The sequence below is a fragment of the Erinaceus europaeus genome, chromosome 19, assembly GCF_950295315.1.
Source record: "Erinaceus europaeus chromosome 19, mEriEur2.1, whole genome shotgun sequence".
Classification (NCBI taxonomy): Eukaryota; Metazoa; Chordata; class Mammalia; order Eulipotyphla; family Erinaceidae; genus Erinaceus; species Erinaceus europaeus.
In genome coordinates this window covers 12,208,760-12,230,553 of record NC_080180.1, presented here as the reverse complement: position 1 = coordinate 12,230,553, position 21,794 = coordinate 12,208,760, and the positions used below count along the sequence as shown (strand labels likewise).

The following is a 21,794-nucleotide window of genomic DNA, read 5'->3' as shown; positions in this document are numbered from 1 at the left end:
ATTTTACATTTCTGCTTCTCCAATTTCTTTTTTTTTCCTTTTTACAGATAGAATAGCCTATGATTACAACTACTCAGCATAGCAATACAGATAATAGCATCAATTTACATTGAATTCTTAAATATCTCAACAGAAAGGAATAGATACGTAAAATAAATACTCAAGATAGATGACTTTGCAGCAAGCTGATCCACACAGAAATCATTGTCTATGACTAAGACTTGGAAATTTTTACCTGATAAAACTTGGTCCTGGGTCTGGATTTGTTCATCCTTTTAGCTACATATGGGTTTTACATTTTCAAAGAATTGTGAAAGAGAGAAAAAAAAATCCCGAGATTGAAATGTGACAGAGACTTTATATGTTTCACAAATATAAAAATACTTAACCATCTGGCACTTTACAGAAACCATTTGTCAATAGCTGCCCTAGGGGAATGATTTATTGTTTGAATTGCTATTTAGTATTGATCAGGACTCCGGATTCAGCAAAGGGAGATGCTAACGTATAAATGGATTAATTCTAAATGTTTTTGTCTATTGGAAACACAGATTTCTTCCTGGCAGAAATGTAATCCTAAAGCTTAAAGTTCTACTACTCTCCAGAATGTTAAACAGCTTCATGTCTAATCTTACTACTATATGCTGGCTATTTTTTTTTTTTTTTTTTTTTGGTAGAGGCAGAGAGGAGGAGAGTGACAGAGGCTACAGCACTGGAACTTGCCTCAGTGCAGTGAAGGCCAGGCCTGAACCTGGATGACACACGTGGCAAAGAAGTGCACTGTCCCAGCATTTTGCCAGCCCAGTGCTAACAGTTTTAATTGACTGCAAGAGATTTACTTGCCCACCATCTTTTGAAACAGCTTTACTATGTTGCTGTTCTCTTATTGCCAACTAAAATAATTGATTACATGTATTTATCTTATATTTGCATTTTTGAAAGATTTGATTTATTTATTATAACAGAGAATGTGAGGAGTAGAGAGAGAGGGAGAGAGAGAGCTCAAACCACTGCTCAGTTCTGACATAAACTGGTGCAGAGACTTGAGATATGCAAATAAATGCTGTGACTGGTTGAACAATTCCAGCCCTTATATTTGTTTTTATTTAGTTATATATTTTTTAATTGCCACCTAGTTATCTGTGGACTTGGACTTGGTTCCTACATGCTGAATTCCTTACCGCTTCGTTTATTTTGGGTAGAGACAGACAGAAATTGTGAGGAGATAGAGAGAGAGAGGGACAGAGAGACAGAGAGACAAAGAGACACAGAGAGACAGAGAGACAGTGACTGAGACAGAGACAGAGAGAGACAGAGAGACAGAGTGACTGAGACTGAGACAGAGTGACTGAGACAGAGACAGAGAGAGACAGTAACTGAGACAGAGACAGAGAGAGACAGAGACAGAGTGACTGAGACAGAGACAGAGAGAGACAGAGACAGAGTGACTGAGACAGAGACAGAGAGAGACAGAGACAGAGTGACTGAGACAGAGACAGAGAGAGACAGAGACAGAGTGACTGAGACATGCAGTTCTGCTTCATTGCTCATGAACCTGCCCCCCAGAAATGGGGACTAGGGGCTTGAACTGGGTCAGTGCACATGATAATGTGTCTGTTCTACCAGGTGTGCCCAGTCCCCTCAGCCCTTATATTTGTATTTTGAATCCTAATTTTAACTCTTAGAAATTCAAATTTTGGGGATTGGGCAGTGGCACACCTGATTAAGAGCATATGTTACCATACTCAAGGACCTGAGTTCAAGCCCCTACTCCTCACCTGTATGGAGGATAGTTCACAAGAGGTGAAGCTAATCTGCATGTGTCTTTCTTTCTCCCTCTCTCTCTCCCCTTCTCAATGTCTGTCTGTTACATTCAATTAAAAAAATAGAAAGAGAAAAGGAAAAAATGACTGCAAGGACCAGTGGATTTGTAGTGTCAGCACAGAGCCCTAGAAATAACCCTGATGGCAATAAAAATAAAACAAAAAAGACAAACAAATTAAAATTTTGATAGTCCATAGATAACCTCTTTCTTTACTACTTTGCTATCCGTTCTTTAAAGCTCAGTCCAATGTTGTGTCAGCAAGTAAATGTGAATTTACTGCCTTGATCACCTTAAAAGTCAGTCTAGATGGTGTCTTAAGAGAATTTCCATTAAGAGCCTCTGAGCTATTTCACTTTCTCCAATTAGAAAAATTATCTTTCTTAATTTATTGGATAGAGACAGACATTGAGAGGGAGGGGGTGATGGAGAGGGAGAGGGAGGGGGCTAGTGGTAGTGCATCTGGTTAAAGCACACACACTGAGAAGTGCTAGTGCCTGCTCAAGGACCTTGCTCCAGCCCCTGGCTCCTCATTCCCAAGGGCGGGGTGGGGGTGTAATTTTCAAGCAGTGAAGCAGATCTTCAGGTGTCTGTCTTTCTCCCCCCACCCTTACCCCTTGGATTCCCCCTCCTCTCTCAATTTCTCTCTGTCCTATCCAACAACAGTAGCAGCGACAATAGGAACAGCATCGGGAGTCGGGCTGTAGTGCAGTGGCGCAAAGCACAAGAACTGGCATAAGGATTCCGGTTCGAACCCCGGCTCCCCACCTGCAGGGGAGTCGCTTCACAGGCGGTAAAGCAGGTCTGCAGGCGTCTGTCTTTCTCTCCTCCTCTCTGTCTTCCCCTCCTCTCTCCATTTCTCTCTGTCCTATCCAACAACGACAACAACAATAATAACTACAACAATAAAACAACAAGGGCAACAACAGGGAATAAATAAATAAAATAAATATAAAAAAAATTTAAAGCGCAGAGACCGGCGTAAGGATCCCGGTTCGAGTCCCCGGCTCCCCACCTGCAGGGGAGTCACTTCACAGGCGGTGAAGCAGGTCTGCAGGTGTCTGTCTTTCTCTCCTCCTCTCTGTCTTCCCCTCCTCTCTCCATTTCTCTCTGTCCTATCCAACAACAAAAGCAACGTCAACAACGGCAATAATAACCGCAACGAGGCTGCAACAACTAGGGCAACAAAAAGGGGGAAAAATGGCCTCCAGGAGCGGTGGATTCATGGTGCAGGCACCGAGCCCAGCAATAACCCTGGAGGAGGGAAAAAAAAAAAAAAATTAAAAAAATTAAAAAAAAAAAGAACAGCAACAAAAATGGAAAAAAGGTGGTCTCCAGGAACAGTGGATTTTGTAGTATAGGCACCAAGCCCCAGCAATAACCCTGGAGCCAAAAAAATAAGGAAAGAAAGAAGAGAGAGAGAGAGAGAGAGAGAGAGAGAGAGAGAGAGAGAGATTTGCCACCCTGCTTCACCACTCGCAAAGCTTTCCCCCTGCAACTGGGGATGTGGAACTCGACTCGAACCCCAGTCCTGGGCATTGTAATGGTGTGCTCAACCAGGTGTGCCACCAACTAGGTACTTTTTATTTTTTTAAAGATTTTATTTATTTATTAATGAGAAAGGAGGAGTGAGAGAGAGAGAACCAAATATTATGCTGGTACATGTGCTATTGGGGATTGAACTTTGGGCCCCAAGTTTGAGAGTCTAATGCTTTATCCACTGTCCCACCTTCTGGATCACTACTTTGTCCAATTTTTAAACATACTGTTTGATCTCTGCAGCACAGAATTGTTGTAATCAGTCGATCTTCTCCTTAGACCAGTAGATCTGTATGTTCATGAACAAAGTGGCTTTCCCTCTTTTTTTCTCTGAAATTTTTACGTAATACTGCGATTGCACAACTTGATTAAATACACAAGTCAAGTCAGTGTTGGAAGAGTTGATTTTAAGACGAATTGCATACTTTGAGTAGACTCCACACAGGTGAATTATTAAATAAGTGTCATGCAATTAAGTGTGGGTGAAGCAGGGACTAAAGGTTGGTGTGTTTTTGTGCAGGTGGCTTGGTTTTGTGCAGACTATGATTTGGAAAAGCCTGTTGTTTTGAGCAGCTGTGCTGCCTGGGGATCCCCTCTGTTACACCTGAACATCCGTATGCCTTGTGGCTCCATAACAGTAAGAAACTTTTTAAATTTTGTGTAATCTGGTAACAACTGGGTAACTACATTTCTTCTTAGGTCTGGGACTTGTGTTTAAAGATCCAGAATCATGGAGAAATAAGAAAATCAGAAATATCCATGTGACAACAGCCTTATGTAACGAAATGGTATAAATAATCATTTCTTCCAGGACAATGATTTAATTAAAAAAAAAAAAGACTAGGCTGAAGGTTGCTAGGAGTTGGAGGGTAGGGAGTTCTAGGTAGCTATTGGTCAAAGAGTACAAATTAACAGTTACAAGTTGGATTAAGGTCTCAAGTTATAGTGCACAGAGTGGTGACTACAGTTGAGAATACTATGGTATATAGTTAAAGGTTACCATTTATAAGGAGAGCTTTAATATTTTCACTACGGAAAAGGTAACTATGTGAGATGATTGCTGTGCTAAGTAGCCTTATTGTGGTGATCACTTAACAAATGCATTTGTGCATCAAATCATGATTCTCCACAGAAAGAGCCACTAGACCAGCCCGATCTCGTTAAATCATGATTCTCTACACCTTCAATTTACGTAATGTAACTTGTCAACGATATCTCAAATAAGCTAGAAATATATATATATGACATTTTTATTAAAAAATAAAAACAAAAATCCAGTCACAGGGAAGCCTTCTTATAACCTAGCAGCCCACAGACCCAACATGTATCTTCTTAGACATTTGCAAGGCGCGGGGAAACAGGAAGATATTCTGTTCCAAATAGCTGAATTCTTTTCTCACCCAAGTTAGGAAAATGCAGGGAACTACTGTCAGTAGTCTGAGCACTTCTCCCACAAGACTGGGCTCCCACAGTTGAAAAATAAAAATCTGGAGTGACTCCTGCATTTGATTTAAATTTTTATTCATTTTAAAGAAACTGGTTATACATTTTCGTACCCCCTAGTAAACAATGAATTCAAAGGACAAAAGTGATAAAGTTGTAACCAAATAATGAACTCATATTGCAGAGAAACACTATTTTAGACAATACTATTTACTTCTATACTGTCTTATATTTATAGTTTCCATTTTACTGCACTTGACCATGTTGAACAAGATGACTTGCATTAAGATAAGGAGCTACTTAAAGCAGCAGAGCTATCAGCCAGCTATTCTTTTTCTTTTTTTAAATTTTTTATTTAAGAAAGGATTAGTGAACAAAAACATAAGGTAGAAGGGGTACAACTCCACACAATTCCCACCACCCAATCCCCATAATCCCCCCCCCTCCCATGGTAGCTTTCCCATTCTCTGGCCCTCTGGGAGCATTGACCCAGGGTCGTTGAGGGTTGCAGAAGGTAGAAGGTCTGGCTTCTGTAATTGCTTCCCCGCTGAACATGGGCGTTGACTGGTCGGTCCATACTCCCAGTCTGCCTCTCTCTTTCCCTAGTAAGGTGTGTCTCTGGGGAAGCTGAGCTCCAGGACACATTGGTGGGGACTTCAATCCAGGGAAGCCTAGCCAGCATCCTGGTGGCATCTGGAACCTGGTGATTGAAAAGAGAGTTAACATATGAGGCCAAACAATTTGTTGAGCAATCATGGATCCCAAGCTTGGAATAGTGGAGAGGAAGTGTTAGGGAGGTACTCACTGCAAACTCTAGTGTACTTCTGCTTTCAGGTATATATTTTGCAGTAGTTTATGGATACGTGTGCACATAATCTCTCTCTCACAGAAACTGGTGTATATCTAGATTATGGGACTTTGTTAGAAAGTGAACTACCTGAGATGAAATTAGAGTGTACTATAAAAGGAAAGGTCTCACCCGAGTAATGAAGTTGAAGGGTTGTCATTCCACACGTGAAGTCTCTGGATACAGTCTGAGGTGAAGCATATTGAGGTGGCAATCGTTGCTTTGGTTAGGTTGTGATCGGCGGATGCAATATTATTTGGTTCGGATTGGGAGATGCATACAGGAAAGTGGGCCCTATCCAAGGGTTCCAGGACTGGGGGAAGTAGGGGCTCTATAGTAAAGATGTGAGGTTCCTGCTGTCTTAGGGTTCTAAAAGACAATCGATAGTTAATATTATCATCACTTTATTTGTTAATTGGGTTAACTTTGAAAAGTCCCTTTGTTATGGTTTGCTGTACAGTACCCAGTATCTTGTATATAGCTGTGCTATTGGATGCTTCTAATCTACTTGGTCTAGGCTTTTGAGAGAGTCCGAATATCAAATACACAGCCTATATATTAAAAAGATTCAGTTTGTCTTTTGAGAAACTTTGAGACATACAATTGATTTCCCCCTCTCATATTAATTAACTACTGATTTATATGTCTACATTTTGCTAGGAGTGTACATAAACACCATTCCCACCACCAAAGTCAGCCAGCTATTCTAATGACCCTGAGATTTAAAATCCTCAGCTTGTATGACAGCTACTTAATTTCTCCCTTGGTGGAAGATTTTATTATTGTTAACTCCTCTAGAACACTTCGCAAGTTATCAGTAAATTGTCATGAGCCCAAATATAGCACCCCTAAAACAACCACAGTTCTGTCTAAATATCAGAGCTTTTTCCATCAAATGAATGCATTTTAATATGAATGTGGATATGGTGTAATACATGAGCCATACTCTAATAACGGCACAGGATGGTTTCAACTCAGATTAGAGGGTAAGAAACAGTGTTGGGGGCCAGGAGAATATACTGCCATGTGCAAGGACCAGTGTTCTAGCCTCTGCTCCCCACCTGCAGGGGGATGCTTCACAAGCAGTGAAGCAGGGCTACAGGTCTCTCTCTCTTCCTCTCTTTTTCTCCTCCCCTCTCAAGTTCTCTCTGTCAAATAAAACAAGAAAAAAAAAACACGAGAAAAAAAATGAAAAAAAATGGTCACCAGGAATGGTGTATTTTTAGTGCTAGCACTGAGTCCCAGCAGTAACCCTGGTGGCAATAAAAAAAAAAAAAAGATAAAAACAAAAAACAATGTCAGTGGCCAAAGATGTAAAGGAGTTTCAAAAGCCCAGAGGACTTTAACTAAAGTGTGAAATTGAAGAGCTCTAGCACTGCCTTCCTCCCATTTTTTTTTTGTTTGTTTATTTTGTTTTTCTGATACCAGTGTCATCACTGGGGTTAGGTGTCTGCACTGTGAACCCACTGATCACATAAACTGGCCCCCTCTTTCATCTTTACTTGATAGGACAGAGAGAAATGAAGAATCGAGGGAGAGCTAGAGAAGGAGGGAAAGAGAGACGCCTGCAGCCCTGCTTCATGGCTTCTTCTTCTTCTAGCGTTTGCCCTTCTTCCGTAGCCACTCAACAGCATCAGGTTGAGCCTGATGTAAAGTTTCGAGACCTCCTTTGAATCTGGAGAGGTGGCAGTCGTTGACTATGTGGGTCATAGTCTGTCTGGAGCCGCAGGGGCAGTTCGGGTCGTCTCTGGCTCCCCAGCGATGGAACATAGCGGCGCACCGGCCATGGCCTGTTCGATAGCGATTGAGGAGGGCCCAATCCTAACGTGCTAGGTCAAAGCCGGGTTGACGCTTGCAGGGGTCTGTGATGAGGTGTTTCATGGCTAGTGTGTTGCTTCTCCCCTGCAGGTGGGGTTATCTGGCTCTTTTTAATGCTTGGTCAAAATAAGTTTGCTTCCTTCACAAATATATTTGATAATGGAACACATAATTATTAATTCACCATATGAATTGCATTTTATTGAATGGAATTAATGATTATGAATACCTCTGTTTAAAGGACACAAATCTATAGCAATATTAAATGTAACACAGGAAGTGCATTTGTGTGAGAAGTCAATATAGTTTTGGCATTCCAAATATCCATACTACACAAGATTTAATTAACCATGGTATATTAAAGATGGTTTTATCTTTCTATTCTCTTTCTATTATGTTAAAGAATAGCTGATGAATATATAGTAAACTAGGGAATTGCCAGTTTTTTAATACTGTGTGATGTGTTCTTAGTCAGCCTTTTAGAAAGTATGGTTTTTATCTGGTATGCAAAGAAAATTCAAGTGAAGCAACTATAACAAAGTAAACTTCCATACAGTATAAGCTGCAGAGCATCCTCCTCCTATAAACCTAGTTTCTCCAAGAATAACAGTATCAGAGTGTGTGTGGGGGAGCCTTGTGGAAAGTATAGTGAGGTCCAGGGGAAGCAGTACAAAAATAAAAGCCTGAACTTGGAAAACTCTGAAGCAGTCAGAGAAAGAGCCCTTGAAGTAACAAAAGAAAAAGCAATAATCAATTCCCCTCCTGGGGATATATCCTAAGGAACCCAACACATCCATCCAAAAAGATCTGTGTACACATATGTTCTTGGCAGCACAATTTGTAATAGCCAAAACCTGGAAGCAACCCAGGTGTCCAACAACAGATGAGTGGCCGAGCAAGTTGTGGTATATATACACAATGGAATACTACTCAGCTGTAAAAAATGGTGACTTCACCGTTTTCAGCCGATCTTGGATGGACCTTGAGAAAATCATGTTGAGTGAAATAAGTCAGGAACAGAAGGATGAATACGGGATGATCTCACTCTCAGGCCGAAGTTGAAAAACAAGATTAGAAAAGAAAACACAAGTCGAACCTGAAATGGAATTGGAGTATTACACCAAAGTAAAAGACTCTGGGGTGGGTGGGTGGGTGGGGAGAATACAGGTCCATGAAAAATGATGAATGAAATAGTGGGGGTTGTATTGTTAAATGGGAATCTGGGGAATGTTATGCATGTAAAAAAAAAAAAAAGGAAGAAGAAGTAGAAACGCAAAGCAGAAATTGACTGAGTTTGGAGTATGGCACCAAAGTAAGAAAGTAGAAGTACACTAGAGTTTGCAGTGAGTACCTCCCTAATACTTCCTCTCCACTTTTCCAAGCTTTGGGTCCATGATTGCTCAACAATTTGTTTGGCTTTGTATGTTAACTCTCTTTTCAGTCACCAGGTTCCAGGTGTCATCAGGATGCCGGCCAGACTTCCCTGGATTGAAGACCCCACCAATATGTCCTGGAGCTCAGCTTCCCCAGAGACTCACCCTACTAGGGAAAGAGAGAGGCAGACTGGGAGTATGGACCGACCAGTCAACGCCCATGTTCAGCGGGGAAGCAATTACAGAAGCCAGACCTTCTACCTTCTGCAACCCACAATGACCCTGGGTCCATGCTCCCAGAGGGATAGAGAATGGGAAAACTATCGGGGGAAGGGGTGGGATATGAAGATTGGGTGGTGGGAATTGTGTGGAGTTGTACCCCTCCTACCCTATGGTTTTGTTAATTAATCCTTTCTTAAATAAAAAAAAAAAAAAAAGAAAAAGCAGTTGGGGGTTAAAGACCTTGTAGAAACAAAGTGATTTGAGTTTTAAGAAGGAAGTGCTTAGCAGTGTTCAATAGCTGGGAGAAGTCATAATAGAAACACTGAAAATTGGTTGCTCCATTCTGTCTTCCAAAAGTCACTGCACTTCAGTGGAAAGTTAGGGTCACAGACAAATGCTTGTTTATTCTAATGTAAGAAGGTGAGGGCAAAGTGCTGAGAAAGCATTCATGACCCTTGGTTGTGAAAAGTATAAGTAATGGTGGAAACAAGGCCATCACAAAGCATGAAGGAAAGTTTTCTTAGTTACAGGGGAAGAATTTTATCTGCTTGTTGAAGCTGAAAGAGAATATCGTTACTTGAGGAGTATCCCTCCAAACACACTTGCACACAACTAAGTAACTTTGAGGTGGATCAAAGCCATCCTTTTGCTTAACTCACTCACTTACTAAGAAGCAATTCCTATTAATTTCAGCATTGCCCTCCTCCTCCTCCTCCTCCTCCTTCTCCAAAAGTTTATTAAAGTCTTAAAAGTAAGAAAAGTTTATTAAAAGTTCAGTTTTTTCACAAATAATTTTGATACATACTGTTTTTATTTTATTTTAAATTATTTGTTAATAATTGTTATTGATTATTAATTGTTGTTAATAATTATTAATTGTTGTTAATAATTGTTATTTGTTTTAAATTATTTGTTATTTTAAATTATTCTTTTCATAAGTAGCAGGAAGAGAGGGAGGGAGGGTGGGAAGGAAGGTGGAAGACAGAGGGAGAGGGGGAAGGGGAGAAGGGGGGAGAGGGGAGAGGGAGGGGGGAGGTGCAGGAGGAGAGGGAGGGAGGGGGAGAGAGAGAGAGAAGAGAGAGAGGCAGACATACAGACAGACAGACAGACAAAAACTGAAACCAGAACACTGCTTATCCATAGTCTTTGCTGGGGGAGAACTTGGTTCCTTTGCCAACATTTGAGAATACAGGAGGCGCAAAGGAGCAATCATGGAATATGAAGTCAATTATGAGAAGGAAGTTGCAGTCTGATTCCAAATGGACAATATGAATATTTTAGAGGAACTTAACTTAGAGGAACAGTGACTGGGTAGTGACTGGGTATTTGAGATTCATTAGAAAGTTAGATTCTCTGGTCACTAATAGTGCTACTTATTAGACCTGCGACCTTCAACAGAACTAAGATTTTGCTTTGTTCTTGTCTAAAGAAGAAATGTAATTTTATTTTCCTAGATTCCTTCCACCGTTTTTTATTTTTTCTTTTGTCATTGCTGTTTTTTTTTTTTTCTTGAAAAAGAAGTTCCCAGATGGAAAAGATAATAGTCAGCGTTCCCAGATGGAGAGATAAATAGTGAAAAGATACCATAGCACCAAAACCTCCTCCAGTGTGGTGGGATCTAGGCCACAAGCTGGATCACAGGCGTGGCAAAGATGAGCTATGTTGCTGGCCTCTTTATGTCTTCTAGAGCTTTTTCTTCTCTGAAACTAATAAACAATCTTCTGTTTAATTAGAAACCAAATTTAGATAGGAAACTTCAAAATACACATTGCTAACTATTTTATTTTCTACTAAGTGCACCTTAAGATGCACTGAATGCTTCACAGTCAGTTTCTATTACAGCTTCCTTTAGAGAATTTGAAAGTTTAAATGTTTATTTTTCATTTCAAATGGGAGTCAAAATTTTGTTTATCAAATGAGCAGTCTGTGGAGACATAGGTTGTGCTATTTTTCCTTCATCTTTTAATGTTAAGATAATGTAACATTTAGAAGTCATGAAGATAAATCTGTGCAAATAAATAGAAATATGAAGATCAGTTGAAATTTTTAGCTTCTTATATTAACAGAAATTCATTTATCACAAAACACATATATAGACATAAAAAGTAGTAGAAACACAAAATAAATGCATTTAAAAATGTCTGAGTTTTACAAGCAAATTTCAATGATGAATAAGTGAATACTTAACTAGACCATTTGAGTAGATAATATCACAACAAATTTATTTTATCGACCAATTCTTGCTGTACAGTCTGTTATGTAAAGAATTAACTGGGCGGGGGGTGAGGTCGGGCAGTAGCACGGTGGGTTAAGTGCATATGACTCGAAGCACAAGGACTGGCGTTAGGATCCCGGTTCAAGGAGCTCCAGTGGCGCAATTGGTTAGCGCGCGGTACTTATACAGGATCCCGGTTCAAGCCCCCAGCTCCCCACCTGCGGGGGGGGGGGGGGGGGAGGGAGGTTATTGCTTCACAAGCAGTGAAGCAAGTCTGCAGGTGTCTTTCTCTACCCCTCTGTCTTCCCCGCCTCTCTCCATTTCACTCTGTCCTAACAACAGCAGTCGTGACAACAATAACAATAAGGACAACAACAAGGGCATCAACAAGGACAACAAAATGAGGGAAGAAAAAAAAAGGCCTCCAGGAGCAGTGGATTCGCAGTGCAGGCACTGACCCCCAGCAATAACCCTGGAGGCAAAAAAAAGTATTAACTGGATACCTTCTCTTGAGTCCTTATCTTTTCCTTGTATTTGTTTAATTTGAGAAAATCAGTCTTCCCCATTATCAAGGTTTCTATATACAAAACTGTATGATTCCGTTGAATTGAGCCAAATGACTTTTTTTTTACAAAAATTGATTCATATTGTGATATATATATATATATATATATATATATATATATATGAGTGTGTGCACATATGTGCATATTTTTCTGTTTAGTTAAGCTGATGAAAAAATAATATCCTGGTTAAAAAATAAAAGTTGAATACATTAAATAAAGGTTTGTGTTTTGTATTAGAATTTCTACTTCCATCAAAGTGAGAGTTTTAGTAATTCAAATGGTATTTAAAACCATGTATATGATGCTAAAACAATCTCCCTTTTGAACAGCATGAAGATATTCCTTGAATCCATATTGTTGTAAGGATACCCACTTATGGTATAAGGATTATAGTATCACTATAAATTCCCTTTGTGATCTCTCAGCAGGGGATTTTTAAGTGCCTGATAAGGAGAATTAATTCTAAGCAAATGATTTAAAAATTCAGACTGCATATCTAAAAATATATTCTCTTGGAATAAGAAAGTGTTTTCTCACTCTTAAAAAAATGTGTACTTGTTATTTGAGACATTTAGCCTTGAAATACAGTGATTAAGAACTGATTGTTTGCTTTCTTCAGATTATTTCCCAAGTACTGTTTTATCATCTACCTTTACAAGAAAGGAAACCACTTTTTATGATTTCCAACCTGTTTGCTGTTTACCAGTGTCTTATAAATCTCTGACTTTAGAAATCGAGGGAAAGAATCCTTGGCCATGAGACTATAGATGAGCTTCTGAGCCTCATCAAAACATTTGAGAGTTGGTTCTGCAATGTTCTTTGAGATGAGGTCTCTGGTACTGAAGTCAATGTTAATCTGTAGGAATAATTTTGCATGTTATTCATTTAGTTTAATTGAAGAAAACATGTTTATACAGATGGTGGATGCACATTATCATTTGATTTTTTTTTTTTTTCTAAACACAAAGTTAATCTGATGCAAAACAGCAGAAAGATCATGCATTCACTGTTTTGGAATGCAGAACACATGGTTGATTTATTTTTCCTATGTCAACAAGGAATAAAGGTAAAATCTTAATTTGAGACTACACAAAAGTACTAGTTGAAAAAAGTAAAGAAGTTACATCATCATTTTAAATCTCTTTCACCACCTTTTTTTTTTTTCTACCTCTTTGGCTTCAGCACTTAAAAAATATTTTCATAGGCAAAACAATTACTTGACTAGATTGACTTCTAACTAATTCGCATAGTCTATGCTTCCCTCTGCTATTCCCCACAACACTGGCTTCTATTCCAATTTTATTTTATTTTTGTTTGCTGAAATGATCTGTTCCTGTCACCTCTGACACACACACCACACGTGCACACACGTGTGCATGCGCTGTATTTCCTTGACTCTGTTTTTCCCAGCAAGGTAAGCACGGAATACTGGACATACCATTTACGTGAAAATATGCAAAATGCCCCGAGTAACATTCTTGGGGAGATACTTTCCAGTTCTACAAATATTTCACTGTATGTTCTAGAACTCATATCAGATCCAAATTTTTTAAACAAAAAATATTTACGAAAAGCAAAAAGAAATGCAGAAAAAACAGCAATGCAGAAACCACAAGACATGAAAGAGTTTCATATATTTTGAAGAGTCACTATCTCTAGATGACTGAAAATTAGGGTGTGGTCAAGCAAACTCCTTAATGATTTTAAGAGGAGACATATGGGAAGTCTTGAAGGATTTATGCTCTCTGGTAAAGACTTCTTACTTTTCTAGAAGAAACAGGAAGATGTTGAAGACTTTTGAGGAGAAAAGTAGTATAAATTCTGCCTCTAGTGGGAATCACTGAATACTGACCATTGTCAAGATCTTATGGTTTTTAAATAGTCAGTTTCATAAATTTTATCTTATGTTGTGGGGATATAAAAATTATGTTAAGTGCTTTCTTCTTTTAGTATACTGTTAATTCTTTGATGGCATCATTTGTAATTTGTTTAACTTTCAGTCTCCCATAATGGTAAAGATAATTTCTCTCATACAGGCAGAATTCCTTGGAGGACTTTCACATTGACAACCGTCTCTGTGTACCTAGTACACAGTATTGGCTCATTATTATTTTAAACAGTACTGAACATCAACAACTCACCATTTCCTGTTTTACAAAGTCTAAAGCCCTAACTTTGACATTCATGAACTTTACAATACAGTACCCACTGTTACAAATGTTACTCTTCACTGCATGTCATGTAGTCTCACTAAGACAGACCCTTCCCCTTGAATTCCTTTTATGTTGTCACCTCTGAATATTTTTCAAACCATCCCATGCTCATGGAAAGATTCTCCTTTTACTTCAGCATTTCACAGACTTTGATATCTTTCAGGCTAAATTTAAATAACATCCCCTCTGTGAAGCTGACTTTTTTTCCCCCTTTTTTGACCTCTCAAAGGACTTTGTGCAGCTTCAACTGCATCTAGATCTGACACCTCCCTCCCTATGCCTACAGTGCAAGGACTCAATAAATGTCTGCTGTCTGAATCAAGTGAGAAACTGTTTCTATATTTGTTAAAGACCATGTTTAAATTTTAAAGAGAATGATTTCAATTCAGCATGAAACAGATCATTTATATTATTTATTGAAATATAGTAAGCTTTTACTTTATGACTTATCCCTTTCATTTTTCTGATTTGTCTATTTTCTTACCAACGAACTGCCAACATCAGCAACTTGATAGCTGAGTGATGAGCAGATAGAATGTTCCCAGGAGATAATCAGTACTCTTATGAAGATGTCTTGGCAATTCAGCTTAATGCCAGTGACAAAATATCACACCCACATGTTTGTATAAATGTCATTATTTTTCTCCAAGTTGTTCAAGCTTGAAACATAGAAATCATTTCTGGCACCTCTTTTTTCTCCGATCTTATGTATTTCTTATATATATTACTATAATATATATGCATTACAAAACTATGTATAAATATACATTTATTTATTTTTACATATTATTTACCTTTTATTTTATTATTTCACAATAGTCTTTTTCATGGTCTTTCTAGATTTTCCAATTTCTTTTATAACCTAACTTCTTCCTTAAGCTGGAGAATTTTTCTCTTACCCAATACCTCTTCTTACATTATCTTTGTCTTTTGAACAACTGAATGGCGTTATAGTATGTTTCACTAATCGATTTCAATGTGTGACTACTTTGCTGAAACCCTATTGTTTCCTATACCATAAATTTAGCCATCTTATTCTAGTATTAGAAGCTCCCTCACACCTAAACTTCAATATGTTGTTTCAAAATTGTCTTCTCTTTGTCATTAGTGGTACCCACCAAGCTGGTCTATACTCTGCTCCTGTGGTAAACCTTGTACCAAAAGCTCTTGTTTAAGTTCTTCCACCATCCAAAATCCCTTTCATTCCTCAATTTTGTCCTGTGCAAATAATCTTCATGCTTTCAGATTTAGTTAAATTCAGTGTTCACTGAGAAGCCTTCCTTGACTACAAAAGTAAAGTCTCTATATTTTCTTTATAATTACATATTATTTTAATTTAAAAATCTTAAGAAATTTTGATTGCTTGCTTAAACAGATTAGACACGAAAGTTTCTGTTAACATTAAGTATTTAATTGACTATCAGCTACAAAAATTGGTACTGCAAAGGGAATTCAGTAGTTCACAAGATGAAATTAACCTATCTTTTGTAGGCTGTCATTTCCTCCAAATATGAACTTTGCTATTATACATTCTTCAAATTATGCACTAATTTTTTTTCTCCATTTTTTTTCTAGGTAAGTCTATTTCCTATTTAAGCCATGACATTATTTCTTAAATAATCAGAATGATATTTAAAAGTATTATTTTTAATTGAATATGATATTGTTAATGTTTTTAACTATTTTTATTTTATTTTTCTTATATTTCATAGGACAGAGGTAAGTAAGGGGGATATAAATAGAGAGAGAAAGAGAAACATCTGAAGCACTGCTTCACCACTGTTAAAGCTTGCTCCCTACAGATGGGGACCAGGGGCTTGAACTGGGGTCCTTGCACATGGTAAAGGGTATGGTCAACAAGAGTGTCACCTCCAAGTCCTTAGAGTTCACTTGTTAAGATCCAGCATGGGTACTTTTTATTTTTTTGGTCTTTCTTGAATGCATAATAAATGTGCAATGGAAGTGATGAGAATGGTCTCTGACTTTTAAAAACATTAGTATTGTATGTTAAATCTTTACATAGTTTAAATCAGATACATAATTATAAAGCTCACAATATTACTTAACTGATTTTTACAGAAAAACATAAATCTGGAAAAAGTGATTCTTTGATTTACAGTCATTCCTAGACCCATTCATTTAAAGTAATTTGTTAAGTGAGTTCGCAGGAATTGTGCTAGAATCTGAAGGTGTAAAGGTGATTAAAATGAAAAGTTAATCAAGAAGAACATTTTTTGAGGCTGAGAGAGAAGTCGGTGGTAGTTATGTAGGACTTGCAAGCCTGAAGCCCCCACTTTCAATTCCCAGCGATGTACCTCTCAGTGCTGAGTGCTATTCTCACTTTTTTTTTTGTCTATGTCACTCTTTCTGTCATAAAAATAAATTTACTTTTTTTTTAGAGCAGGCTTTGACAAAACAATACAAAGGACAGAATATCTTTTTTCCCTCACTTACTTATTTTTTACTAGAGCACTGCTCAGCTCTGGCTTATGATAGCAGGGGGATTGAACATGGGACTTTGAAACCTCAGGTATGAGAGTCTTATTGCATACCCATAATGCTCTCTCCTCCACCCAGAATATCTTTTTAAGAGAGAAGCTTTTTAAAAGAAATGAGGTTTTAAGCTGATCGTGTAAGTAGTGTTGCAATTATAGTTGATTAAGGAAGGAACTTGCATATAAGAGGGAAATTTTAAAGAAAACCAGTGAGTTTTTAAAAAATATTTATTTATTTATTTATTTATTTATTCCCTTTTTGTTGCCCTTGATGTTTTATTGTTGTAGTTATTATTGTTGTCTGTCTTCATTGTTGGGTAGGACAGAGAGAAATGGAAAGAGGAGGGGAAGACAGAGAGGGGGAGAGAAAGGTAGACATCTGCAGACCTGCTTCACTGCTTGTGAAGCGACTCCCCTGCAGGTGGTTAGCCAAGGGCTTGAACGGGATCCTTACACTGGTCCTTGTGCTTTGTGCCACGTGCACTTAACCTGTTGCGCTACCGCCCAATTCCCAGCAGCGAGTTTTAAAGAGATGATAAGAAATAGCCAAGAGAAACACAGAAAGTACCAGATCTTGTAGGTCTTAGTATGGTTTTTTGTTTGTTTGTTTGTTTGTTTTACATAACCTGAAAGCAATCTGGAGAATTTCAAGGGGCTGATAGAAACTCATTTGAAGAAGAGTCCTCAGATGGCATAATACATAGGTGTGAATGGAAGGAAGATAGCTTCAAGAGCTTCAAGTTCCTGTGGGCAATGATGGCATTATATATTTGGATGAGAAATAAAAAACCTCATGAGTAACTAGATTTAGGACTAATCTGAAGAATGAGAAAATGGAGTGCTGGTCAGTTAGTCTGAGATATAACTGGAAGAAAAGAATTGGGGGGCAGAAGGGGGAGGTGCTTCAAAGTTTTTATCCAAAGCAAATAGAAGCACAGAGTTGCTACTTATAAAGATAGAAAGACAGGTAGAAGAAGGTGATGCAGAAAACCAGTACATTGATTTGAATTTGTTGAGTTTCAGATGCTTTTTTAAAACCACAGAAATGGAAGAGAGCTCTGGAGAGTGAGTGTAAAGAGAAAATAAATGAAGATTGGCTTTATTCCTTTCAGTGTATATTATGTTGTGAGTAGTATCAGCAGGTGCAACTTATTAACAGTAAGAGATGAGGAAGTTGAGTAGCAGAAACCAGTGAAGGATGGTGTTTCTATTAAGATGAAAGGATTGATTTTGTTAGTACTGCTAAGACATTAATTTGTGTTAGGCTTGGGAATCACCTGTTTTGTTTTTTTATTCTTGCCTCCACTGAAATACCAGTAATGAGAAAATAGTGAAAATACTTGGTCAAATATACATATTTTTCACACACAAATTCTGTTTTAATGGTATGCCTGCAAACTGCATTCTTCTCATTTCAAAATGGTTTTGGGATGTAGTTCTCCCTTTGGTAAATTTCTATCTCAAGAAGTAAGAGAGGAGATACGGATCTTCCAGCAGGTTGGATTTGAGGCCCTCTCTTGAAATGTGCCTTTAGAGATGCATAATTTTTAGCCCAGGCTTTTGAGGTACCAGTGAGTAGAGTGGGAGCTTCAGGGAAGCTTGAACCCTGCTAAGTATCTCAAATTCATAGGAATTTGAGAACATGGACAGAAGAGTGTATTGATAGAGGAAATGAACAGTTACTTAAGTATTTTTCACTGATCGCACATTTAGTTTGTACAGCCTTTTTGGTTCAAGAGCCCTGAGAAATATAATCTGTGTTTTAGTTATTTATTTTTCAAAAGGTTATGAATTATCGTAGCATTTGAGACCACTGCAGTGCCAGGCTCAGAAAACAAGCTTCAGGATTGTAAGTCTTAAGGAATGACAGGAGAGATGTCATCATGGCCATTTAGAGACCTTTAAATCCTGTCAATTTTGAAAAGGTCTTGACACAACTGACAGTGACAACAACACAGTGCATTAAAGTGATTGCCTTCTGAATGATGTCTTGTGGTGCTTGTTTAAAACCAATTCTATTGTAAGGATATTTTGATACTCCTATGATTTTGTTAACTGCAACTTAAGCAAGCCTCTTTTCTGCATGAGTAGTAGTTTTAAATGCTTTTGACTTCCAATGTATTTTTAGCAGGAAGAATACATTTTAAATCTACCTTTCGACTTTCTTATGATCCTAAACCGTACTTCCTATATTTTCACATGCTTTAAATGAAACGTTTTCCATTGTGCTCTCACACTCAAATTAGATGGCCTTTCTTCATTTGGATTGTATAGTGTAACTGGAGATTGTCACTATGCAAAGGGGTATGTGCACGCATATGTAAAAAGCCTTGCTAAAATGGGGAAGACTGCGTTTTACACCGCAGTCACAACAGAGGTTAATGATTATTGTTGAAATTAGAGCTGACTATATTCATGTCTTCAGTTACATAATTTTGCTTAGTCACCTCTAACACCTCTGTTATTATTTCTTTTTTTTTTTTGCATCAGCATTATTCGCAAATTAATATCCTAGAAAGTATTCCCAAGATTCACTGTTTAAATTGGGAATGGCAAAGTTTGCAACTAGACGAAACACATTTTTGTGCGAGATGAAGCTCTGTTGGTATTGTTGGCTTTGGAGACAGAAATGAAAGGAGTTCTGAGGCAGGACTAACCGCTTAAAGTGGACAAGAGAAATGACATCAACCATAATTCATGGAGCAATAGCATATAAAATGCTAGTGTATAAAGATACCTAACAACAGTCATGCAAAAGTGCAAGCAGAAAGGCAGTCAGATTGAATTCTCTCATCAAACCCCCCCCCATATTGAATCAAAGGTTAATTTACGTGGTGCAGAGATGTGTGTTGATTAAGAAAATAAATACTCAAACATTTTGTTTTTGAGTTGAGTATAGAAATTAATTTTTAGATGACCAATATAATACTACAAAGTACAGTTAAAAAATGTTTCTGTCACATTTTCCACCCTCCTAATGCCATATTTGTTTTTTTCTTTTTTCCTTACATTTATTTATTTATTTTCCCTTTTGTTGCCCTTGTTGTTTTTCATTGTTGTAGTAGTTATTATTGATGCCATTGTTGTTATATAGGACAGAGAGAAATGGAGAGAGGAGGGGAAGACAGAGAGGGGGAGAGAAAGATAGACACCTGCAGACCTGCTTCACTGCTTGTGAAGCGACTCCCCTGCAGGTGGGGAGCTTGAACTGGGATTCTTACGCTGGTCCTTGCGCTTTGCGCCATGTGCGCTTAACCCACTGTGCTACTGCCTGACTCCCCTAATGCCATATTTGAACCTGGACTTCATAGTTAAAGAAGTTAGACAAGGTAGAAAAAAATGAAGAAAGAAATAAAGGTTTTGATAGAAAGGAAGATAGGCTTAGTGTGACAAGGTGATTTTATGCTTTTGCCTTTAGCATAAACAACTATGGTTTCCAGACTGTGTCAGGAGCATTTGAAAATCAGGTGTAGGCCTAGAGAACACTTGAAATCTAAAAGCATGGGCAGTAGGCCTCCCTCATAACAATATGTATTTTATGACTGCAGGGGTCATCATTTTCTGCCTATGTGCATTTTATACCTGTACAATGTAGATGATTATAATAGCTCCCTAAGCTAATGAATGTAATGATCAAATGAGACAGTCCATGTAAAAGCACCATGATTTTACTTCATTTTTTAAACTAGGAATCTCTGCTTTTCTCACCCCTTCCTTCCTTTTCCACCACTATCTTATGTATCTATCATCTATCTTCCTTTTTAAAGAAAGCCCTTAAAGATGATATAAATATGATGTATAAATCACTATAATTGCCTCATTTTATAGTCTAAGAGATGTAATGATAGTCTGTCTTCACTACTGTACTAGCCTTCTAGGAATGAAATGAGACTTAGACATAAATGACTGACTGGACTCTGGATTTTTTTCTCTCCTAACCTCCTCCCACATCCTCTTGTTTAAATCTACGCTCAAAGAGTACTAATTAATTCTTCTGAACTACACTTCCACATTCCATAAACTTGTATTTTTCTTTCTTATGCTACCATGTCTCCAGTATTCATCTATTAGGTTGTCAGAAAAGTCATGACTGATTTTCTTTTCTGTTTTACTATGCAAAAATGTGTCATGACTTTTTAAGTAGCCCAATATTATGACATTCATGAAAGGTTACTTTTATTTTATTTTAATATTTATTTATTCCCTTTAGTTGCCCTTGTTGTTTCATTGTGGTAGTCATTGTTGTTGTTGGATAGGACAGAGAGAAATGGAGAAAGGAGGGGAAGAAAGAGAGGGGGAGAGAAAGATAGACACCTGCAGACCTTCACTACCTGTGAAGCTATGCCCCTGCAGGTGGGGACTCAGGGGCTCGAACCGGGATCTTTACGCTGGTCCTTGTGCTTTGCACCACCAGCACTTAACCTGTTGTGCTACTGCCCGACTCCCTATTTTATTTTTATAGTATTATTATTACTACCTGTAGGACTATTGCTGGGGCTTGCACTACAAATCAACTGTTCCTGGAGGCCATTCCCCCCTTTTTTGTTGTCCTTGTTGTTACTGTTATTGTTGTTGTTGGATAGAACAGAGAAATCGAGAGAGGGAAGACATAGAGGGGGGAAGAAAGACATCTACAGACCTGCTTCACCGCTTGCGAAGTGACCTCCTTGCAGGTGAGAAGCCGGGGGCTTGAACAGGGATGTTTCAACCGGTCATTGCGCTTTGCACCATGTTCGCTTAACCCGCTGCACTACAGTAGCCTGGCCCCCGAAAGGTTACTTTTTTAAACGGAATTTTCCACCAATGTGGCAAGCTTTGCCAGGGACCCTGGGTTTTGTTTGTTTTTAGTTACATTAGCACTGTACTTGACATACACTAGTCACTCAAGTATATTGATCAGTGAACAAAAACTTAGGATTTTATAAATAAGCAGTCATCACACCTCAAGATAATTCCATACTCTGTGAGGGCACTGTTGGCAACATCAACTTGTGGGGCAGGACTATTCAAAAGACATTAACATTAGGGAAGTGGCACCAAAATTCAAGTAAAATGCAGTAAAATCTAAACTGGATAATAAAAAATCCAGGGGCTTGGTGGTGGCACACCTGGTTGAGCACACACATTACACTGTGTAAGGATTCAAGTTCAAGCTCCAGGTCCCCACCTGCAGGGGGAAGCTTCATGAGTGGTAAAATAGTGCTGCAGGTGTCTCTAAGTTTTTTATTTTTTTAAATCTTT

At 38.2% G+C, this 21,794-nt stretch overlaps 1 protein-coding gene and 1 long non-coding RNA gene across 2 annotated transcripts in view; one reads left to right on the top strand and one right to left on the bottom strand.

Annotated features, from left to right (window-relative positions):
- LOC132534714 (uncharacterized) overlaps positions 1–21,794 on the top strand; it is a 152,264-nt gene that overhangs the window by 120,880 nt on the left and 9,590 nt on the right. The gene's annotated exons all lie outside the window — the stretch shown is intronic.
- The window catches only part of RGS21 (regulator of G protein signaling 21), a 50,933-nt gene continuing 41,623 nt past the window's right edge, over positions 12,485–21,794 (bottom strand). The window contains exon 5 of the mRNA XM_007539749.1: positions 12,485–12,701. Coding sequence (XP_007539811.1) covers positions 12,498–12,701 — 204 coding nt within the window. The 3' untranslated portion in view covers positions 12,485–12,497. The remainder of the gene's footprint in view (positions 12,702–21,794) is intronic.